This window comes from Pogona vitticeps, chromosome 4 (genome assembly GCF_051106095.1).
Source record: "Pogona vitticeps strain Pit_001003342236 chromosome 4, PviZW2.1, whole genome shotgun sequence".
NCBI classification, from domain to species: domain Eukaryota; kingdom Metazoa; phylum Chordata; class Lepidosauria; order Squamata; family Agamidae; genus Pogona; species Pogona vitticeps.
In genome coordinates, this window is record NC_135786.1 from 47,509,154 (window position 1) to 47,531,589 (window position 22,436).

Genomic DNA, 22,436 nt, shown 5'->3' on the forward strand with positions numbered 1-22,436 from the left:
TATTATACTTACTCATACTTACACTCCAAGTTAACCATAGCAAATATGCATTTAAACATTTTACCATATACAGTACATCAATTTACCTTTATTAATACAAACCAAATTCAAAACCAGGTACATTTTACTTTTTATCAGCATTATATACACATAGTCCATGTTCTTTCGCCGTCTTCATTCTTCAGGTCTTCTTGATAAGGCGTCAGCAACACAGTTCACTGACCCTCTGACCACCTTCACTTCAAAGTCATAGTCCTGTAGGTTTAAAGCCCACCTCATAAGTTTGCTATTGTGGGTTTTCATAGTCTTTAACCATTGCAATGGTGAATGGTCAGTACACAGAATAAAATGTCTTCCCCAGATGTAAGGCTTGGCCTTCTGGATCGCGTAGACTATGGCCAAACACTCCTTCTCCACGGTTGCCAAATGTCTCTCACCTTTTTGAAGTTTCCTACTCAGGTAGGACACTGGATGCTGGTCACCATTCTCATCCTCCTGGCACAGAACTGCTCCTACCCCGCTGTTAGACGCATCGGTGTAGATGATGAACTCCCGGTCGAAGTCTGGAGCACGCAGGACAGGATAGTTGATTAACGCCTCCTTCAACCTCTGGAACGCCGCCTCACAGTCGCTGGTCCACGGGATGCGGTCATCAGCCTTCTTCCTCGTCAGATCGGTCAGCGGAGCCGCAATCTCGCTAAACCTCGGGATGAACTTTCTGTAGTAGCCCACCAACCCAAGAAATGATTTGACTTTTTTCTTGGTGTTGGGTCTAGGCCAATCACGAACAGCTTCTATTTTGGCCTCCAGGGGTTTTATCATTCCTCCCCCTACCATGTGACCCAAGTATTTTATTTCTGGGCTACCCAGCTGACACTTGCTGGCCTTTACCGTTAGCCCTGCTGCACTTAACCTCTGCAGCACTAACTCCAGGTGTATCAGGTGATCTTCCCAGGTATTACTGAAGATCCCTATGTCGTCAATGTAGGCCACTGTAAAGTCACTGAGCCCTGCCAAGGTCTGGTCCATCAGCCTTTGGAATGTGGCTGGTGCATTTCTGAGCCCAAAGCTCAGGACTCGAAACTCATAGAGACCAAAAGGGCTGCAAAAGGCAGTCTTTTCTTGATCCCTGGGATCAATTCTTAATTGCCAATATCCCTTTACCAGGTCCAATGATGAGATGAACCGACAACCCCCTATGGTTTCAATCAGGTTGTCTAGCCTGGGCATTGGGTAGGCATCAGGAGTGGTTACACGGTTTAATTTCCTGTAATCAACACAAAACCTAATGCTCCCATCAGGCTTGTCCACAAGGACTATCGGAGAGGACCAAGGACTAGAAGAGGGGACGATTATGTTCTCCCTCAGCATCTCGTCCAGCTCCTTCCGCACCTTGTCCCTATAGGGTCCCGTTACTCGGTATGGGGATACTGCCTGCGGGGGTGCATCCCCTGTGTGGATCCGATGCATCACTCCCTTCACTATCCCCGGCTTGTTGGAAAACACCTGTTGATATTTTCTAAGCAGCATTTTTAGTTCTTGCTGCTGGTCTTGGGTGAGTGCAGGACTGATCTTTACCTCCTCTGGGTTGTATTTTACTTCCCCTCTACCCTCCCAGAAGGGTAATTCCGCTTCCTCACTCTCAGCTGCTTTTATCGCGAATAAAACCCTCTGTTCCCCTCTGTAGTAGGGTTTTAGGGCATTCACATGAACCACCCTCCTTGCTTGGTTCTCCTCCTGCTCTATTAGGTAGTTCAGGTCTGACATCTTGGAAATGACCCTATATGGTCCTGCCCATTTGAGCTGCAGTTTATTCTCTCTGCAGGGCTTAAGCCAAAGCACTTCCTCCCCTGGGTCAAAGTGCCTCTCTCTAGCTTTGCGGTCATACCATGTTTTCTGTCTGACCTTCTGAGCTTGCAGGTTTTCTGCTGCCAGCTCTAGATTTCTCCTTAGGTCATTCATCAAGGTGTCTATGTAAGTCACAACGTCTTGTGGGTCATCCTGGGTGATCTGCTCCCAATTTTGCTTGATCAAATCAAGGGGCCCTTTCACCCTTCTCCCAAATAAAAGTTCAAATGGACTGAACCCGGTACTGGCTTGTGGCACTGATCGATAAGCAAACAAAAGGGATTGCAGCTTCTGGTCCCAATTGTTTGGATTCTCTGCCAAGTAAGCCCTAATCATGCGCATTAAAGTCCCATTGAACTTCTCAGTTAACCCATTACTTTCCGGATGATAAGCAGTGGTTTCCTTGTGCTTAATTCCACAGATTTGCCATAAGCGTTTCATGAGCTTTGATGTGAACGATGCACCCAAATCTGTGATTATCTCTGAGGCAAATCCCATCCTGGACATATACCCCACCAACGCATCGGCCACTGTGTTAGTTTCAATGTTAGACAAGGGTATGGCTTCAGGATACCGTGTGGCATGGTCCACAATTGTTAAAATGAACCTGTTCCCCCTCTTTGTGGCCTTGGGCAAAGGTCCCACAATATCCACCCCTATGCATTTGAACGGAGTGTCAATCACAGGCAAAGGGCACAACTTTGCTTTGGTCCTGTCGCGGTTATTCCCCTGCCTTTGACACACATCACATTGTTTACAGAACTCCCTGATCTGCTTCCCTATGTCAGGCCAGTAGAAATTCTGTGTGATTCTCTGCTGTGTTTTGTTCACTCCTAAGTGCGCAGCAAACATGTCAGAGTGCCCCCTTTGTAAGATCATGGGGCGATACTTTTCAGGTACCACCAGCTGACTTCTGATCCCATCTCCCCCTTTTGAGATATTCCTCAGGGTTTCTCTATATAAAATCCCCTTTTTCTCCAGAAATCTCACTGGGGTTTCAGGTGTTAGCTGGGCGTCAGTCACCTGTTCAAAACACTTTTGGAGAGTGGCGTCTGCCTTTTGCTCCTGTCCAAATCTGCTGTCTGTGGTTAAGGTTTCCACCACAGCTTCTGAACTCCCCTCTGCTTCCGTCTCTGGCTCATCATTACCCCCCTGAACTGTCCCTGTGGTGGCTTGTGAGCGTGTAATCACTAGCACCCGTTTCACATGTTCAGCCAGGTCATTTCCCACGAGCACGGCTGCTGGCAGAGTCGATGAAATCGCTAGCCGCCAATCTCCCCTCCAGCCTTGAAAGTTGACAGGTACCTCTGCTACTGGCAGAGAGATTACCTGCCCCTCAATCCCTGCCACCTTCATGCTCTCATTTGGGATTATAAACTCCCTAGGAATAATATCTGGATGGCACAGGGTTACCTGGGAACAAGTGTCCCGCAGCCCCCTATACTGACGGTCAAGTATTCCTACGTCCACCCCGGCTGTCTCAAACAACTGAGAATCTGTTTTCACCAGCAAGCAGCGCTTTACTTCCACAAGAGGACCATTTTCCTCAGCCTGATCAGCAGAGGTAGCTGTTCCAGACTGAGTAGCCATGGCAACAGGCTCCCTCAGTGACACTGAGCCTTGCTCTTTCTGGACACAGAACACAGCTTTTGGCTTGGTCCCACTAGAATTCTGAGGCACCATTCCTTTTAGCTGCTTCAATTTCTCACACTCTGAGATTAGATGACCCTTTCCCTGACAAAAATAACATTTTCTGGTGTATTTTGATTCTCTCTCATCTTGTTTTGGTTTTCCCTCCAAAATCTGAGGTCTTGGTTTCATGTCTGAGGGCTTCCCTTCACCATGGGCCCCTCCCCCTTGCTGGCTTTTCCCTGGTCCCTGAGAGTACTTGCTGTAGGTTTCTTTGGGTTTACCTACAGATTTCCCCTCACCCAAGGGCTTTCTTATTTGGGAGATAAAATCTGCGATCTCTGCGGCTGCTGCCACAGATTTCGGTTTCCTTTCCCTCACCTGGAATTTCAATTCCCCCTGCAGGACTGAATAGAACTGTTCCAGTGCTATCAAATCTTTAAGCTGTTCATAGGTCTCTGTTCCCTCCTGCGATAGCCATTTCTCAAGCAGCCTCACCAATTGGGCCCCCACTTGGGTAAAAGTCTGCTCTGGCTTCTTGGTGAGGGACCTGAATCTTTGTCTCAGCTGCTCTGCATTTATCCCATGTCTGGCAAACACCAGTTTTTTAAACTCTGCAAAATCTTTCATCAGTTCCTCAGGCATCTCGGCATAAACCTCAGCCAGGCTACCACTGATTAAAGACCGCATGATGGTCATCTTCTCAGTTTCCCTCACTGAGAAGTCCACAAACGCTCTTTCCACTAAGGAAAAGAACACCTCAGGACAATCTCCCTTGTGGTACACAGGGAATTTCTTCAGGTCAGCTTTAGACAGTTGGCCTCCCTCAGAATCCCTATTATTATTATTGTTCTGGTTCATCAGTTCCAATCTCTTTAATTCAAACGCCATCCGTTCTTTTTCCAGAGCAATTTTCTCTCTCTCTCTCTCTAATTCCATTCTCTCTCTCTCCAATCTTTCCTCCCTTTCAAATTGCCTTTCCCTTTCCTTTTCCTCCACTTCAAATTGCCTCATCCTCAGTTCATGCTGTTGGGCTATGAGCAATTTTCTGAGTTCTGGGTTCTGCTCTCCTGTGCTGTCACCTTGCACTGAGCCAAATTCATCCTCAGAACCTTGGTCAATTTGGGGGTCTTTCACTTCACTCATGTCTGCTATCTGGCTTCGAGTCAAGGGCATAATCCCCCCTCAGAACAGGCTGCTTTAAAAAGTCAAGCCTCAAAATAAAACGACCACTTTTTTCCTTCTTGCCTCAGAACCAGCTCTCCCTAGAGATTGCTGCTGTTCTTCAGCACTAAACTTGCAACAGTATCGAGTCAGAGCCTACCCCCCTCTGCTGGGCCTCTCAGCTGGCAAGCTAGCTCACTGTTGCTACGCAGTTTTGCCTCAGCTTTTTCCCGCCAAAACTAGGCTGCCTCAGAGCACCTTAATCTAAGTCTCCCCAGTTGGCACGTTCTTCTACTAGCGCACCTCCCCGTGAGGTACACCTAGAAGATTACCTACGCGCCTCAGACTGTCCCTGACTAGACCCCCCTTGCTCTGGGCACACTTGCCAAGGCTTTGCTGGACCACTGGACAACTGGACCAGTCGTATCCCACCCGCTGGACACCAATCAATGTGACAAACCCAGACCTACTGGGATATGTCACACAGTTACACTAAGCTGCCACCAACCACTCCCTGTAAGAAGTCACACAGACCAGGGATGGATTTTTAAACAAGTAAAAAGAATAAGGTTTATTTAAATACACACAGGCAAAATAAAACAATCAGGTGAATAACATAAAGTAACGTGGCTTATTCTCACTCATACAAGCATACAGTTTGGTTCACCCAGAACCTTAACTTAAAGCACAGACCCTGAACCTATCAGTTCTGGCTAACCAACAGACACCTGAACCTATCAGGTTGGTACTCTGACACACAGTAGTACCCTGTCTGACACACAGACTCCCACACCAACTCCTTCTTCCCAGCTGCTGCTTCGTCTGCTTCGCTTCTCCACACACGCATCACATATTTATACAGTACAGCCCCTCCTCCTGATGTCCCGCCTTCCACTCCCCATAGGATGGAACTTTCCCTCCAAACCCATGACAGACAGGTAACATCAGTGCTGTATGTAACACCTCCCCTCTTTAAAAGTTGTTTTGTAGGGGGAAAGCTAAGGTGCTTTTCACCAAAAAACAACCTGTATAAAATACACAAAAACAGTTATACATACCATATTATACTTACTCATACTTACACTCCAAGTTAACCATAGCAAATATGCATTTAAACATTTTACCATATACAGTACATCAATTTACCTTTATTAATACAAACCAAATTCAAAACCAGGTACATTTTACTTTTTATCAGCATTATATACACATAGTCCATGTTCTTTCGCCGTCTTCATTCTTCAGGTCTTCTTGATAAGGCGTCAGCAACACAGTTCACTGACCCTCTGACCACCTTCACTTCAAAGTCATAGTCCTGTAGGTTTAAAGCCCACCTCATAAGTTTGCTATTGTGGGTTTTCATAGTCTTTAACCATTGCAATGGTGAATGGTCAGTACACAGAATAAAATGTCTTCCCCAGATGTAAGGCTTGGCCTTCTGGATCGCGTAGACTATGGCCAAACACTCCTTCTCCACGGTTGCCAAATGTCTCTCACCTTTTTGAAGTTTCCTACTCAGGTAGGACACTGGATGCTGGTCACCATTCTCATCCTCCTGGCACAGAACTGCTCCTACCCCGCTGTTAGACGCATCGGTGTAGATGATGAACTCCCGGTCGAAGTCTGGAGCACGCAGGACAGGATAGTTGATTAACGCCTCCTTCAACCTCTGGAACGCCGCCTCACAGTCGCTGGTCCACGGGATGCGGTCATCAGCCTTCTTCCTCGTCAGATCGGTCAGCGGAGCCGCAATCTCGCTAAACCTCGGGATGAACTTTCTGTAGTAGCCCACCAACCCAAGAAATGATTTGACTTTTTTCTTGGTGTTGGGTCTAGGCCAATCACGAACAGCTTCTATTTTGGCCTCCAGGGGTTTTATCATTCCTCCCCCTACCATGTGACCCAAGTATTTTATTTCTGGGCTACCCAGCTGACACTTGCTGGCCTTTACCGTTAGCCCTGCTGCACTTAACCTCTGCAGCACTAACTCCAGGTGTATCAGGTGATCTTCCCAGGTATTACTGAAGATCCCTATGTCGTCAATGTAGGCCACTGTAAAGTCACTGAGCCCTGCCAAGGTCTGGTCCATCAGCCTTTGGAATGTGGCTGGTGCATTTCTGAGCCCAAAGCTCAGGACTCGAAACTCATAGAGACCAAAAGGGCTGCAAAAGGCAGTCTTTTCTTGATCCCTGGGATCAATTCTTAATTGCCAATATCCCTTTACCAGGTCCAATGATGAGATGAACCGACAACCCCCTATGGTTTCAATCAGGTTGTCTAGCCTGGGCATTGGGTAGGCATCAGGAGTGGTTACACGGTTTAATTTCCTGTAATCAACACAAAACCTAATGCTCCCATCAGGCTTGTCCACAAGGACTATCGGAGAGGACCAAGGACTAGAAGAGGGGACGATTATGTTCTCCCTCAGCATCTCGTCCAGCTCCTTCCGCACCTTGTCCCTATAGGGTCCCGTTACTCGGTATGGGGATACTGCCTGCGGGGGTGCATCCCCTGTGTGGATCCGATGCATCACTCCCTTCACTATCCCCGGCTTGTTGGAAAACACCTGTTGATATTTTCTAAGCAGCATTTTTAGTTCTTGCTGCTGGTCTTGGGTGAGTGCAGGACTGATCTTTACCTCCTCTGGGTTGTATTTTACTTCCCCTCTACCCTCCCAGAAGGGTAATTCCGCTTCCTCACTCTCAGCTGCTTTTATCGCGAATAAAACCCTCTGTTCCCCTCTGTAGTAGGGTTTTAGGGCATTCACATGAACCACCCTCCTTGCTTGGTTCTCCTCCTGCTCTATTAGGTAGTTCAGGTCTGACATCTTGGAAATGACCCTATATGGTCCTGCCCATTTGAGCTGCAGTTTATTCTCTCTGCAGGGCTTAAGCCAAAGCACTTCCTCCCCTGGGTCAAAGTGCCTCTCTCTAGCTTTGCGGTCATACCATGTTTTCTGTCTGACCTTCTGAGCTTGCAGGTTTTCTGCTGCCAGCTCTAGATTTCTCCTTAGGTCATTCATCAAGGTGTCTATGTAAGTCACAACGTCTTGTGGGTCATCCTGGGTGATCTGCTCCCAATTTTGCTTGATCAAATCAAGGGGCCCTTTCACCCTTCTCCCAAATAAAAGTTCAAATGGACTGAACCCGGTACTGGCTTGTGGCACTGATCGATAAGCAAACAAAAGGGATTGCAGCTTCTGGTCCCAATTGTTTGGATTCTCTGCCAAGTAAGCCCTAATCATGCGCATTAAAGTCCCATTGAACTTCTCAGTTAACCCATTACTTTCCGGATGATAAGCAGTGGTTTCCTTGTGCTTAATTCCACAGATTTGCCATAAGCGTTTCATGAGCTTTGATGTGAACGATGCACCCAAATCTGTGATTATCTCTGAGGCAAATCCCATCCTGGACATATACCCCACCAACGCATCGGCCACTGTGTTAGTTTCAATGTTAGACAAGGGTATGGCTTCAGGATACCGTGTGGCATGGTCCACAATTGTTAAAATGAACCTGTTCCCCCTCTTTGTGGCCTTGGGCAAAGGTCCCACAATATCCACCCCTATGCATTTGAACGGAGTGTCAATCACAGGCAAAGGGCACAACTTTGCTTTGGTCCTGTCGCGGTTATTCCCCTGCCTTTGACACACATCACATTGTTTACAGAACTCCCTGATCTGCTTCCCTATGTCAGGCCAGTAGAAATTCTGTGTGATTCTCTGCTGTGTTTTGTTCACTCCTAAGTGCGCAGCAAACATGTCAGAGTGCCCCCTTTGTAAGATCATGGGGCGATACTTTTCAGGTACCACCAGCTGACTTCTGATCCCATCTCCCCCTTTTGAGATATTCCTCAGGGTTTCTCTATATAAAATCCCCTTTTTCTCCAGAAATCTCACTGGGGTTTCAGGTGTTAGCTGGGCGTCAGTCACCTGTTCAAAACACTTTTGGAGAGTGGCGTCTGCCTTTTGCTCCTGTCCAAATCTGCTGTCTGTGGTTAAGGTTTCCACCACAGCTTCTGAACTCCCCTCTGCTTCCGTCTCTGGCTCATCATTACCCCCCTGAACTGTCCCTGTGGTGGCTTGTGAGCGTGTAATCACTAGCACCCGTTTCACATGTTCAGCCAGGTCATTTCCCACGAGCACGGCTGCTGGCAGAGTCGATGAAATCGCTAGCCGCCAATCTCCCCTCCAGCCTTGAAAGTTGACAGGTACCTCTGCTACTGGCAGAGAGATTACCTGCCCCTCAATCCCTGCCACCTTCATGCTCTCATTTGGGATTATAAACTCCCTAGGAATAATATCTGGATGGCACAGGGTTACCTGGGAACAAGTGTCCCGCAGCCCCCTATACTGACGGTCAAGTATTCCTACGTCCACCCCGGCTGTCTCAAACAACTGAGAATCTGTTTTCACCAGCAAGCAGCGCTTTACTTCCACAAGAGGACCATTTTCCTCAGCCTGATCAGCAGAGGTAGCTGTTCCAGACTGAGTAGCCATGGCAACAGGCTCCCTCAGTGACACTGAGCCTTGCTCTTTCTGGACACAGAACACAGCTTTTGGCTTGGTCCCACTAGAATTCTGAGGCACCATTCCTTTTAGCTGCTTCAATTTCTCACACTCTGAGATTAGATGACCCTTTCCCTGACAAAAATAACATTTTCTGGTGTATTTTGATTCTCTCTCATCTTGTTTTGGTTTTCCCTCCAAAATCTGAGGTCTTGGTTTCATGTCTGAGGGCTTCCCTTCACCATGGGCCCCTCCCCCTTGCTGGCTTTTCCCTGGTCCCTGAGAGTACTTGCTGTAGGTTTCTTTGGGTTTACCTACAGATTTCCCCTCACCCAAGGGCTTTCTTATTTGGGAGATAAAATCTGCGATCTCTGCGGCTGCTGCCACAGATTTCGGTTTCCTTTCCCTCACCTGGAATTTCAATTCCCCCTGCAGGACTGAATAGAACTGTTCCAGTGCTATCAAATCTTTAAGCTGTTCATAGGTCTCTGTTCCCTCCTGCGATAGCCATTTCTCAAGCAGCCTCACCAATTGGGCCCCCACTTGGGTAAAAGTCTGCTCTGGCTTCTTGGTGAGGGACCTGAATCTTTGTCTCAGCTGCTCTGCATTTATCCCATGTCTGGCAAACACCAGTTTTTTAAACTCTGCAAAATCTTTCATCAGTTCCTCAGGCATCTCGGCATAAACCTCAGCCAGGCTACCACTGATTAAAGACCGCATGATGGTCATCTTCTCAGTTTCCCTCACTGAGAAGTCCACAAACGCTCTTTCCACTAAGGAAAAGAACACCTCAGGACAATCTCCCTTGTGGTACACAGGGAATTTCTTCAGGTCAGCTTTAGACAGTTGGCCTCCCTCAGAATCCCTATTATTATTATTGTTCTGGTTCATCAGTTCCAATCTCTTTAATTCAAACGCCATCCGTTCTTTTTCCAGAGCAATTTTCTCTCTCTCTCTCTCTAATTCCATTCTCTCTCTCTCCAATCTTTCCTCCCTTTCAAATTGCCTTTCCCTTTCCTTTTCCTCCACTTCAAATTGCCTCATCCTCAGTTCATGCTGTTGGGCTATGAGCAATTTTCTGAGTTCTGGGTTCTGCTCTCCTGTGCTGTCACCTTGCACTGAGCCAAATTCATCCTCAGAACCTTGGTCAATTTGGGGGTCTTTCACTTCACTCATGTCTGCTATCTGGCTTCGAGTCAAGGGCATAATCCCCCCTCAGAACAGGCTGCTTTAAAAAGTCAAGCCTCAAAATAAAACGACCACTTTTTTCCTTCTTGCCTCAGAACCAGCTCTCCCTAGAGATTGCTGCTGTTCTTCAGCACTAAACTTGCAACAGTATCGAGTCAGAGCCTACCCCCCTCTGCTGGGCCTCTCAGCTGGCAAGCTAGCTCACTGTTGCTACGCAGTTTTGCCTCAGCTTTTTCCCGCCAAAACTAGGCTGCCTCAGAGCACCTTAATCTAAGTCTCCCCAGTTGGCACGTTCTTCTACTAGCGCACCTCCCCGTGAGGTACACCTAGAAGATTACCTACGCGCCTCAGACTGTCCCTGACTAGACCCCCCTTGCTCTGGGCACACTTGCCAAGGCTTTGCTGGACCACTGGACAACTGGACCAGTCGTATCCCACCCGCTGGACACCAATCAATGTGACAAACCCAGACCTACTGGGATATGTCACACAGTTACACTAAGCTGCCACCAACCACTCCCTGTAAGAAGTCACACAGACCAGGGATGGATTTTTAAACAAGTAAAAAGAATAAGGTTTATTTAAATACACACAGGCAAAATAAAACAATCAGGTGAATAACATAAAGTAACGTGGCTTATTCTCACTCATACAAGCATACAGTTTGGTTCACCCAGAACCTTAACTTAAAGCACAGACCCTGAACCTATCAGTTCTGGCTAACCAACAGACACCTGAACCTATCAGGTTGGTACTCTGACACACAGTAGTACCCTGTCTGACACACAGACTCCCACACCAACTCCTTCTTCCCAGCTGCTGCTTCGTCTGCTTCGCTTCTCCACACACGCATCACATATTTATACAGTACAGCCCCTCCTCCTGATGTCCCGCCTTCCACTCCCCATAGGATGGAACTTTCCCTCCAAACCCATGACAGACAGGTAACATCAGTGCTGTATGTAACACCTCCCCTCTTTAAAAGTTGTTTTGTAGGGGGAAAGCTAAGGTGCTTTTCACCAAAAAACAACCTGTATAAAATACACAAAAACAGTTATACATACCATATTATACTTACTCATACTTACACTCCAAGTTAACCATAGCAAATATGCATTTAAACATTTTACCATATACAGTACATCAATTTACCTTTATTAATACAAACCAAATTCAAAACCAGGTACATTTTACTTTTTATCAGCATTATATACACATAGTCCATGTTCTTTCGCCGTCTTCATTCTTCAGGTCTTCTTGATAAGGCGTCAGCAACACAGTTCACTGACCCTCTGACCACCTTCACTTCAAAGTCATAGTCCTGTAGGTTTAAAGCCCACCTCATAAGTTTGCTATTGTGGGTTTTCATAGTCTTTAACCATTGCAATGGTGAATGGTCAGTACACAGAATAAAATGTCTTCCCCAGATGTAAGGCTTGGCCTTCTGGATCGCGTAGACTATGGCCAAACACTCCTTCTCCACGGTTGCCAAATGTCTCTCACCTTTTTGAAGTTTCCTACTCAGGTAGGACACTGGATGCTGGTCACCATTCTCATCCTCCTGGCACAGAACTGCTCCTACCCCGCTGTTAGACGCATCGGTGTAGATGATGAACTCCCGGTCGAAGTCTGGAGCACGCAGGACAGGATAGTTGATTAACGCCTCCTTCAACCTCTGGAACGCCGCCTCACAGTCGCTGGTCCACGGGATGCGGTCATCAGCCTTCTTCCTCGTCAGATCGGTCAGCGGAGCCGCAATCTCGCTAAACCTCGGGATGAACTTTCTGTAGTAGCCCACCAACCCAAGAAATGATTTGACTTTTTTCTTGGTGTTGGGTCTAGGCCAATCACGAACAGCTTCTATTTTGGCCTCCAGGGGTTTTATCATTCCTCCCCCTACCATGTGACCCAAGTATTTTATTTCTGGGCTACCCAGCTGACACTTGCTGGCCTTTACCGTTAGCCCTGCTGCACTTAACCTCTGCAGCACTAACTCCAGGTGTATCAGGTGATCTTCCCAGGTATTACTGAAGATCCCTATGTCGTCAATGTAGGCCACTGTAAAGTCACTGAGCCCTGCCAAGGTCTGGTCCATCAGCCTTTGGAATGTGGCTGGTGCATTTCTGAGCCCAAAGCTCAGGACTCGAAACTCATAGAGACCAAAAGGGCTGCAAAAGGCAGTCTTTTCTTGATCCCTGGGATCAATTCTTAATTGCCAATATCCCTTTACCAGGTCCAATGATGAGATGAACCGACAACCCCCTATGGTTTCAATCAGGTTGTCTAGCCTGGGCATTGGGTAGGCATCAGGAGTGGTTACACGGTTTAATTTCCTGTAATCAACACAAAACCTAATGCTCCCATCAGGCTTGTCCACAAGGACTATCGGAGAGGACCAAGGACTAGAAGAGGGGACGATTATGTTCTCCCTCAGCATCTCGTCCAGCTCCTTCCGCACCTTGTCCCTATAGGGTCCCGTTACTCGGTATGGGGATACTGCCTGCGGGGGTGCATCCCCTGTGTGGATCCGATGCATCACTCCCTTCACTATCCCCGGCTTGTTGGAAAACACCTGTTGATATTTTCTAAGCAGCATTTTTAGTTCTTGCTGCTGGTCTTGGGTGAGTGCAGGACTGATCTTTACCTCCTCTGGGTTGTATTTTACTTCCCCTCTACCCTCCCAGAAGGGTAATTCCGCTTCCTCACTCTCAGCTGCTTTTATCGCGAATAAAACCCTCTGTTCCCCTCTGTAGTAGGGTTTTAGGGCATTCACATGAACCACCCTCCTTGCTTGGTTCTCCTCCTGCTCTATTAGGTAGTTCAGGTCTGACATCTTGGAAATGACCCTATATGGTCCTGCCCATTTGAGCTGCAGTTTATTCTCTCTGCAGGGCTTAAGCCAAAGCACTTCCTCCCCTGGGTCAAAGTGCCTCTCTCTAGCTTTGCGGTCATACCATGTTTTCTGTCTGACCTTCTGAGCTTGCAGGTTTTCTGCTGCCAGCTCTAGATTTCTCCTTAGGTCATTCATCAAGGTGTCTATGTAAGTCACAACGTCTTGTGGGTCATCCTGGGTGATCTGCTCCCAATTTTGCTTGATCAAATCAAGGGGCCCTTTCACCCTTCTCCCAAATAAAAGTTCAAATGGACTGAACCCGGTACTGGCTTGTGGCACTGATCGATAAGCAAACAAAAGGGATTGCAGCTTCTGGTCCCAATTGTTTGGATTCTCTGCCAAGTAAGCCCTAATCATGCGCATTAAAGTCCCATTGAACTTCTCAGTTAACCCATTACTTTCCGGATGATAAGCAGTGGTTTCCTTGTGCTTAATTCCACAGATTTGCCATAAGCGTTTCATGAGCTTTGATGTGAACGATGCACCCAAATCTGTGATTATCTCTGAGGCAAATCCCATCCTGGACATATACCCCACCAACGCATCGGCCACTGTGTTAGTTTCAATGTTAGACAAGGGTATGGCTTCAGGATACCGTGTGGCATGGTCCACAATTGTTAAAATGAACCTGTTCCCCCTCTTTGTGGCCTTGGGCAAAGGTCCCACAATATCCACCCCTATGCATTTGAACGGAGTGTCAATCACAGGCAAAGGGCACAACTTTGCTTTGGTCCTGTCGCGGTTATTCCCCTGCCTTTGACACACATCACATTGTTTACAGAACTCCCTGATCTGCTTCCCTATGTCAGGCCAGTAGAAATTCTGTGTGATTCTCTGCTGTGTTTTGTTCACTCCTAAGTGCGCAGCAAACATGTCAGAGTGCCCCCTTTGTAAGATCATGGGGCGATACTTTTCAGGTACCACCAGCTGACTTCTGATCCCATCTCCCCCTTTTGAGATATTCCTCAGGGTTTCTCTATATAAAATCCCCTTTTTCTCCAGAAATCTCACTGGGGTTTCAGGTGTTAGCTGGGCGTCAGTCACCTGTTCAAAACACTTTTGGAGAGTGGCGTCTGCCTTTTGCTCCTGTCCAAATCTGCTGTCTGTGGTTAAGGTTTCCACCACAGCTTCTGAACTCCCCTCTGCTTCCGTCTCTGGCTCATCATTACCCCCCTGAACTGTCCCTGTGGTGGCTTGTGAGCGTGTAATCACTAGCACCCGTTTCACATGTTCAGCCAGGTCATTTCCCACGAGCACGGCTGCTGGCAGAGTCGATGAAATCGCTAGCCGCCAATCTCCCCTCCAGCCTTGAAAGTTGACAGGTACCTCTGCTACTGGCAGAGAGATTACCTGCCCCTCAATCCCTGCCACCTTCATGCTCTCATTTGGGATTATAAACTCCCTAGGAATAATATCTGGATGGCACAGGGTTACCTGGGAACAAGTGTCCCGCAGCCCCCTATACTGACGGTCAAGTATTCCTACGTCCACCCCGGCTGTCTCAAACAACTGAGAATCTGTTTTCACCAGCAAGCAGCGCTTTACTTCCACAAGAGGACCATTTTCCTCAGCCTGATCAGCAGAGGTAGCTGTTCCAGACTGAGTAGCCATGGCAACAGGCTCCCTCAGTGACACTGAGCCTTGCTCTTTCTGGACACAGAACACAGCTTTTGGCTTGGTCCCACTAGAATTCTGAGGCACCATTCCTTTTAGCTGCTTCAATTTCTCACACTCTGAGATTAGATGACCCTTTCCCTGACAAAAATAACATTTTCTGGTGTATTTTGATTCTCTCTCATCTTGTTTTGGTTTTCCCTCCAAAATCTGAGGTCTTGGTTTCATGTCTGAGGGCTTCCCTTCACCATGGGCCCCTCCCCCTTGCTGGCTTTTCCCTGGTCCCTGAGAGTACTTGCTGTAGGTTTCTTTGGGTTTACCTACAGATTTCCCCTCACCCAAGGGCTTTCTTATTTGGGAGATAAAATCTGCGATCTCTGCGGCTGCTGCCACAGATTTCGGTTTCCTTTCCCTCACCTGGAATTTCAATTCCCCCTGCAGGACTGAATAGAACTGTTCCAGTGCTATCAAATCTTTAAGCTGTTCATAGGTCTCTGTTCCCTCCTGCGATAGCCATTTCTCAAGCAGCCTCACCAATTGGGCCCCCACTTGGGTAAAAGTCTGCTCTGGCTTCTTGGTGAGGGACCTGAATCTTTGTCTCAGCTGCTCTGCATTTATCCCATGTCTGGCAAACACCAGTTTTTTAAACTCTGCAAAATCTTTCATCAGTTCCTCAGGCATCTCGGCATAAACCTCAGCCAGGCTACCACTGATTAAAGACCGCATGATGGTCATCTTCTCAGTTTCCCTCACTGAGAAGTCCACAAACGCTCTTTCCACTAAGGAAAAGAACACCTCAGGACAATCTCCCTTGTGGTACACAGGGAATTTCTTCAGGTCAGCTTTAGACAGTTGGCCTCCCTCAGAATCCCTATTATTATTATTGTTCTGGTTCATCAGTTCCAATCTCTTTAATTCAAACGCCATCCGTTCTTTTTCCAGAGCAATTTTCTCTCTCTCTCTCTCTAATTCCATTCTCTCTCTCTCCAATCTTTCCTCCCTTTCAAATTGCCTTTCCCTTTCCTTTTCCTCCACTTCAAATTGCCTCATCCTCAGTTCATGCTGTTGGGCTATGAGCAATTTTCTGAGTTCTGGGTTCTGCTCTCCTGTGCTGTCACCTTGCACTGAGCCAAATTCATCCTCAGAACCTTGGTCAATTTGGGGGTCTTTCACTTCACTCATGTCTGCTATCTGGCTTCGAGTCAAGGGCATAATCCCCCCTCAGAACAGGCTGCTTTAAAAAGTCAAGCCTCAAAATAAAACGACCACTTTTTTCCTTCTTGCCTCAGAACCAGCTCTCCCTAGAGATTGCTGCTGTTCTTCAGCACTAAACTTGCAACAGTATCGAGTCAGAGCCTACCCCCCTCTGCTGGGCCTCTCAGCTGGCAAGCTAGCTCACTGTTGCTACGCAGTTTTGCCTCAGCTTTTTCCCGCCAAAACTAGGCTGCCTCAGAGCACCTTAATCTAAGTCTCCCCAGTTGGCACGTTCTTCTACTAGCGCACCTCCCCGTGAGGTACACCTAGAAGATTACCTACGCGCCTCAGACTGTCCCTGACTAGACCCCCCTTGCTCTGGGCACACTTGCCAAGGCTTTGCTGGACCACTGGACAACTGGACCAGTCGTATCCCACCCGCTGGACACCAATCAATGTGACAAACCCAGACCTACTGGGATATGTCACACAGTTACACTAAGCTGCCACCAACCACTCCCTGTAAGAAGTCACACAGACCAGGGATGGATTTTTAAACAAGTAAAAAGAATAAGGTTTATTTAAATACACACAGGCAAAATAAAACAATCAGGTGAATAACATAAAGTAACGTGGCTTATTCTCACTCATACAAGCATACAGTTTGGTTCACCCAGAACCTTAACTTAAAGCACAGACCCTGAACCTATCAGTTCTGGCTAACCAACAGACACCTGAACCTATCAGGTTGGTACTCTGACACACAGTAGTACCCTGTCTGACACACAGACTCCCACACCAACTCCTTCTTCCCAGCTGCTGCTTCGTCTGCTTCGCTTCTCCACACACGCATCACATATTTATACAGTACAGCCCCTCCTCCTGATGTCCCGCCTTCCACTCCCCATAGGATGGAACTTTCCCTCCAAACCCATGACAGACAGGTAACATCAGTGCTGTATGTAACAGTCGGATCTCATGGGCTCAGGAGACGACTCAATGAAAGGAAAGACTTGATTCCAAAGATGATGCTGAAAAGCGCCCATAGTTGCCTGGTAACTGATGCTTCTGAGTAAGAAGGTTTGCAAAGTGTAGATTTGTTTCGCCATTTTCTACCGTCCTTATTGGCAAGGGTAGGTTTGGAACTTAATCTGGGTTCGGGCCTGACTAGACTCGACGATGATAGAGTTAGACACTGGATGTTTGTTGAGAAACTCCGCCTCGACACTGTGGGTCCTATAGAGGCCATCGGTGCGGCGAGAGATCTGCATGATAGAAGGAGGTTTTCCCCAAGTGTCCTTAATAAGCCGAAGGATAGACTTGTTAAAGGAGAGACTCACAGGAACGGGACGCTCCTTATTAATATCATTGAACACTGGGTCGGCATCAGCGGACGAGGGCTGTTCAGTGTCGAGATTTAGGGCTTGTGCCATTTGAAAAATGAGAGTCGAATAGAAGGAGAAGTCATCCGAGGAAGAGGAAGCATGGCTGCCCCTCGTATCTGGGATTGGAGGGGGAAGGTCGGGCTCATGGGAGGACTCAAGAGTGTTGTGCCTCCGAAGATGCAGGGGAGCTTGGAGACGAAGGGTAGTCCGATGGACCAAAGCCTTCCATCGGGGGAGCTTGATGCCCCTGAGTCGGCACGTATTTGAAAGGGCCCTGAGATGTTACCGGGTCCGGCATTGAGGGTGTGGGATGTAGTGTTAAGGCCTCCCGAACTTTGCCTTGCATTCACTTAGACGGGACGAGGGGACGTGCGGACGGAGCCAAAACTGTCGGGGCCAAAGTGGTCGCACAGAGGCGGTTTGAGTCCAGAAAGGGAACAGCATGGGGGAGTTCCGGTGTCGTTTGGGGCTGTTTAGCCTGTTCAGGCTGGTACCTCTCGTACCAGGTTTGCCATATGAAGTATGGTACCATTGGAAAAGAGCATAAATCGGCTTGCAATGGAATCGACCTCGGTGGGGAGAGGTGCTTTCATTTCTCCGTTCTCTTCCATGGAGGCAAGGGGGGAACCTCCAGATCAGATGCCGAGCTTTCAGCTGCCCGCCCTGAATCAGGGTTGGAATGGGCTGAGGCCGGGCTGGACTGTGGCGCAGCCGCATTGAGGCCAATGCTCGGAGTTTGGGGCAGCATCGTGGGGGGGTGCAACATCATGGGCATCGTCTCTGTCCGAGGCCAAGTCAGGGGCTTCCCTGGATGATTCTTCGAGGATAGGGGAAGGCAGAGAAGGCTGAGGGGGCTCCACTCGGGGAAGCCTATCCTTTCTGGGCTTCTTAGGGGCAGGTTTAGGTTTTTTCTTCGAGCTGGGATCATGCACTCGAGACTTCTGAGAGGAGGGCAGCTTGTGCTTACCAAACGATTTTGCTTTCTCAGCAGTGTCCTTAACAGGTAGCACAGAGGTAGAGTCAGAAGTAGACTGGCCCGCTGGAAGTCTATCGGCTGAAAGGGCAGGAGATCTAGCAGCTTCTGAAGACAAAGTAGGAGGATTCATGGCTGTTTGCCAAAGGTAAGACCGAAGTCTTTGGAGCCTCTGTTTAAGTGCTGGCTTGGTTAAATTTTTACAAGCAGGACATAAATGGGTAGGATGTTCTTCACCCAAACAAAAAAGGCACTGGCTATGACTGTCCAAAAGTGCGATTTTATTCGCACAGGTCGTACACCTTTTAAAAGGAGACAGTGAGGCCATAAATAAAGAACCGGGGGGGGGGGGGGAAGAGAAGGGAATAAAAGGAGTGCGGGAAGTTGATTAGGCAAACAAAAGACGTGGAGGATCACTAAGTAGGTAATTTAAAGTAAAGATAAACAACAAAAGCTCAAAGAAGCCTAGAAAAATAGCCAAAGGCAAAAGAGCGAAGCGCTCAATCTTTCCTGAGAACCGTTCAGGAACTGGGGAAGATGGTGGGTGGGAGGAGCATATACCTCATGGAGGATCACACCATAAATTGTTACTTTTAGCTCTAGAATCTTCCGAGAGAGTCAGCGCAGACGCAGACAATACCCATATGTGTGCATTCACAGAGGCCACAAAAAAGAACATGGCTATTTCTTTCGAATCTGATTGTAGTTAGTGGATATTTATTCTGATATTTTACATACTTTTTCCACCTTCTTTTAGAATTTGTGGTGTGTGTATGTATGTGTGTGTACAGATATCCAGACATTTGCCCCAAGCCTGCCATATATGGAAGGAGAAACAATAAATATAATATTTGTACAGAGAGTTAAAGACTATAGCTTCAGCAATGTATTAAATGCAAGCATTGTTACTACTGAAAGCCCTTCTTTTCCAGGAGCCTTCCCTTGGTACCTGATAGCCTTGTGACATTTTCCTTCCTTCAAGCATATCTCTTGAAATGACATGATTGGAATGAGATTGGAATGAGACTGAAGTGTTTCTGAGTTTTTAATGAACCATCATGGACTGAAGGCAGAAGACCTAGCCAAGTATCCAAGTGTAGTACATTTACAGAGGAAGCCAGTAGCAGAGACCTTGTCAAGTAAAGTCCTGACAAAATGGATAACTGCTGACTCTGGAGACAGGAAGGGTATTTCAACCCCCTACCTGTTTTAGAAATGATTTCTGATACAATTCAGAACTGCTCAGTTCTATATGCAAACTTAGATGGATGGATGGATTAATCATAGCCAGTTCATTTGCTCTTAGTGCTCAGGTGTTACAAGGTGAATATAGGCATGTTAGGGGAATGGAGATAGGGAGTTGATGGATGATTCTGAAAAGAGCTCCTCAAGCAAACAGTGAATACATGGCTTCCCTGTTAAAATCAGTATGATCTGTTCAACACAGGCTCATGTTTAACTCTTGGCCAAGGAAAGAAGAATATAGTCTTTTTGAAAACCATACTTGTATCTAAAGGTGAAGAGAAGCAAGTGGAATAACATGATGGTGAGCATTTTAAAAGTTGTTTCTCCTGTGAAGTAGGGAAAAATGTCCAGAAAAAGGAGATAAATTCTTCACTGTATGGGGCTTGGTCCAAAAGTCTACACCCATGTTAGGCTATAGCAGTGCATGCATGCACACACACACAAAACCCAGCAAAATATCCCATACATCTGGCTTTTGTTTTAGATGTGTTCTTTTGTGATCCTTCAACCCTGGTGAACAAAGTCACGGAACTGGCTGAAGGCTAAAAGGTTGACACTGAACACCCAGCTTTTCAAACATCCTGAACGGTGTAGTCCTAACAGCACTGGAACATTATTATTATTATTATTATTATTATTATTATTATTATTATTATTATTATTATTATTATTATTATTATTATTATTATTATTATTATTATTATTATTATTATTATTATTATTATATTTATACCCTGCCTATCTGGGTGACTCGTCCACTCTAGGTGGCTGTTCAGTATAACAGATATGTAAACTTTGAAAAGCATACGTTATTAACATTGTATGTGGTGCTTTTTCAACAAAATCTTGAACATTTCTTTCAAATGATTCGAAGGAAGCAAAATTACAAGACTGAACAAAGACAGATGGAAAAGTCACACAATGATGAAATCATAACTCCATAAACTGGAAGTAATGAGAATAATTATGTTGGTGCTACTGACCACTTAGTAGGAAAAGTATATAACATTTTTTTAAAAGTGCATTTACTTGCCCTTCTCACCAAAGGGAAACTGCCAGGTGATAAAAGGTAGTACGTTGGATGTATAAAATCCAATGAGCAAAGTATACATTATGGTCCCTTTCAACATTCATATTTGTAAATAATCAGAACCTCACAAACTCTCAAAGACTTCAGTGGTGGAAGGCAAGAAAGGAAGTTACATCCTGCTTACCTGGTAGGAATTCAGTTGTTAGCAGCAGGAGATATAGCCAGTTCTCTACACTTCGCAATTCTATACTACCTAAAAGAATTGCTCATATAATTGATGAAACTAACAGGGAAAAACATTCTGGCATTAGTATTTGGTCCTGATGAGGGCTGAAGGGGACTCTGTTCTCAGGGCTTTATCAGTCCCTGAGCTTTAACTTGTTCTGCACAGTCATGCAAGTAATTAGGAAGAATTAATTTTTCCTCAAGGTCTAAGACCAAAATGTGGCCATTTACCCAGTGTTCTCAATAAAATGCATGTCTGAAGCTGTCCAGAATATGGATATGGAACCTTGCCAAACTCATTGAATCTAAAGGCTCCACTAACAGAAGGCAGGAGTTGTTTCATGCTTTTTAGATTAACTAGACATGCAGCAATCACAAACTGAGCTGATGTTTTAGAAATGAAAAACAGAAATTTAACTTTTTATTTTAAAAATTCAGATTTGAATTTGAAATTCAAAATCAAAGGTTACCTCAGAATTCAAAACTTGACTTGTTTTGATCACTTCTAAGGGGACGTTTCCTGATCTGAAGCAAATACTGAAGCAAAATATAAAATATTGACATCAAATAACATTTGTTGCCAAAATCACAATATTTAGAGACTATCTGGAAAATACATTGTGTATTAGATGAATATCAGTGAATATTCAACAACAAAATTCATAAAGATGAATTTCTAACAGAATGGGCAGCATAAGGTGGAGGAACTGATTTGTACTATATAAAAATTAAGACTAGTCTTAAGTCATACTGGCCTAGAATCCGATTACCTGTGCAATGACTTCAGGATCCATGGGTCGGTGGTTATTAAAGCTCTTTGACCTTGCTGTGGTCACATTTTTCCGGATGTGGGGGCTATCTATCCTGTTCTTCAGAGATGCATGCCGGCTGAGAGAATTGAGGCTTCCATGGCCACTGACAGAGCATGCATCTGGTACCTCTTTTGGGAGACTTTGGCTCATAATGGGTTGTGAGGAAGGACGAGAACTGGCCACAGCCCCTGGTGGGGCAGAGTCTCCTAGTGAGCTGGGCAGTCCATGGCTGTCACTTTGACGGAAAGCTCTTCGTATACTGCCAGACTCTGGTCTCTTTCTTTGCCTGTCATCATAAAAGCAGCACAGGAAATGTTTAATTTATTTATTACCTTATTTAAGTGACACAGATATTGTATCTCAACACAGGGAATACTGAAGTCACACACATACCAATTTATGAAATAAAGCCACTTTTCCACTCTGCTTCTTAAAACAAGGTAGTATGGTGCATTAGTTACACTGTTAATTCAGGCAGGGGAGAATGCAGACTCAAATTCCTTCTTGGCTATGAAGCTTAATGGGTGACCTTGGACCAGCCACCATTGCTCAGCCCAATCCACCTAAAGAGTTTTGGAACAACAGTAGAGGGGGGAAGGAGGAGCTAAACGAATTGCTGACACCAATAAATCAAAGCAATTCAGGGATTTTAAGCCATTCTTTAAATGCTCTAAGATTGAGAAATACTGTCTTTATAAAAATATGTACCCCAATCCAAGACTGGATTAC

At 46.3% G+C, this 22,436-nt stretch overlaps 1 protein-coding gene across 13 annotated transcripts in view; it reads right to left on the minus strand.

The window, feature by feature from the left end:
- Positions 1–22,436, minus strand: part of SRGAP2 (SLIT-ROBO Rho GTPase activating protein 2) — a 258,963-nt gene that overhangs the window by 14,110 nt on the left and 222,417 nt on the right. For 8 of the 13 annotated variants that reach the window (XM_078391856.1, XM_078391855.1, XM_072997265.2 and 5 more), the window contains exon 22: positions 21,666–21,993. In XM_078391856.1, coding sequence (XP_078247982.1) covers positions 21,666–21,993 — 328 coding nt within the window. Of the gene's footprint in view, positions 1–20,854; positions 21,433–21,665; positions 21,994–22,436 lie in introns of all 13 variants that reach the window. The other 5 variants (XM_078391859.1, XM_078391858.1, XM_072997266.2 and 2 more) reach the window with 2 other exon arrangements.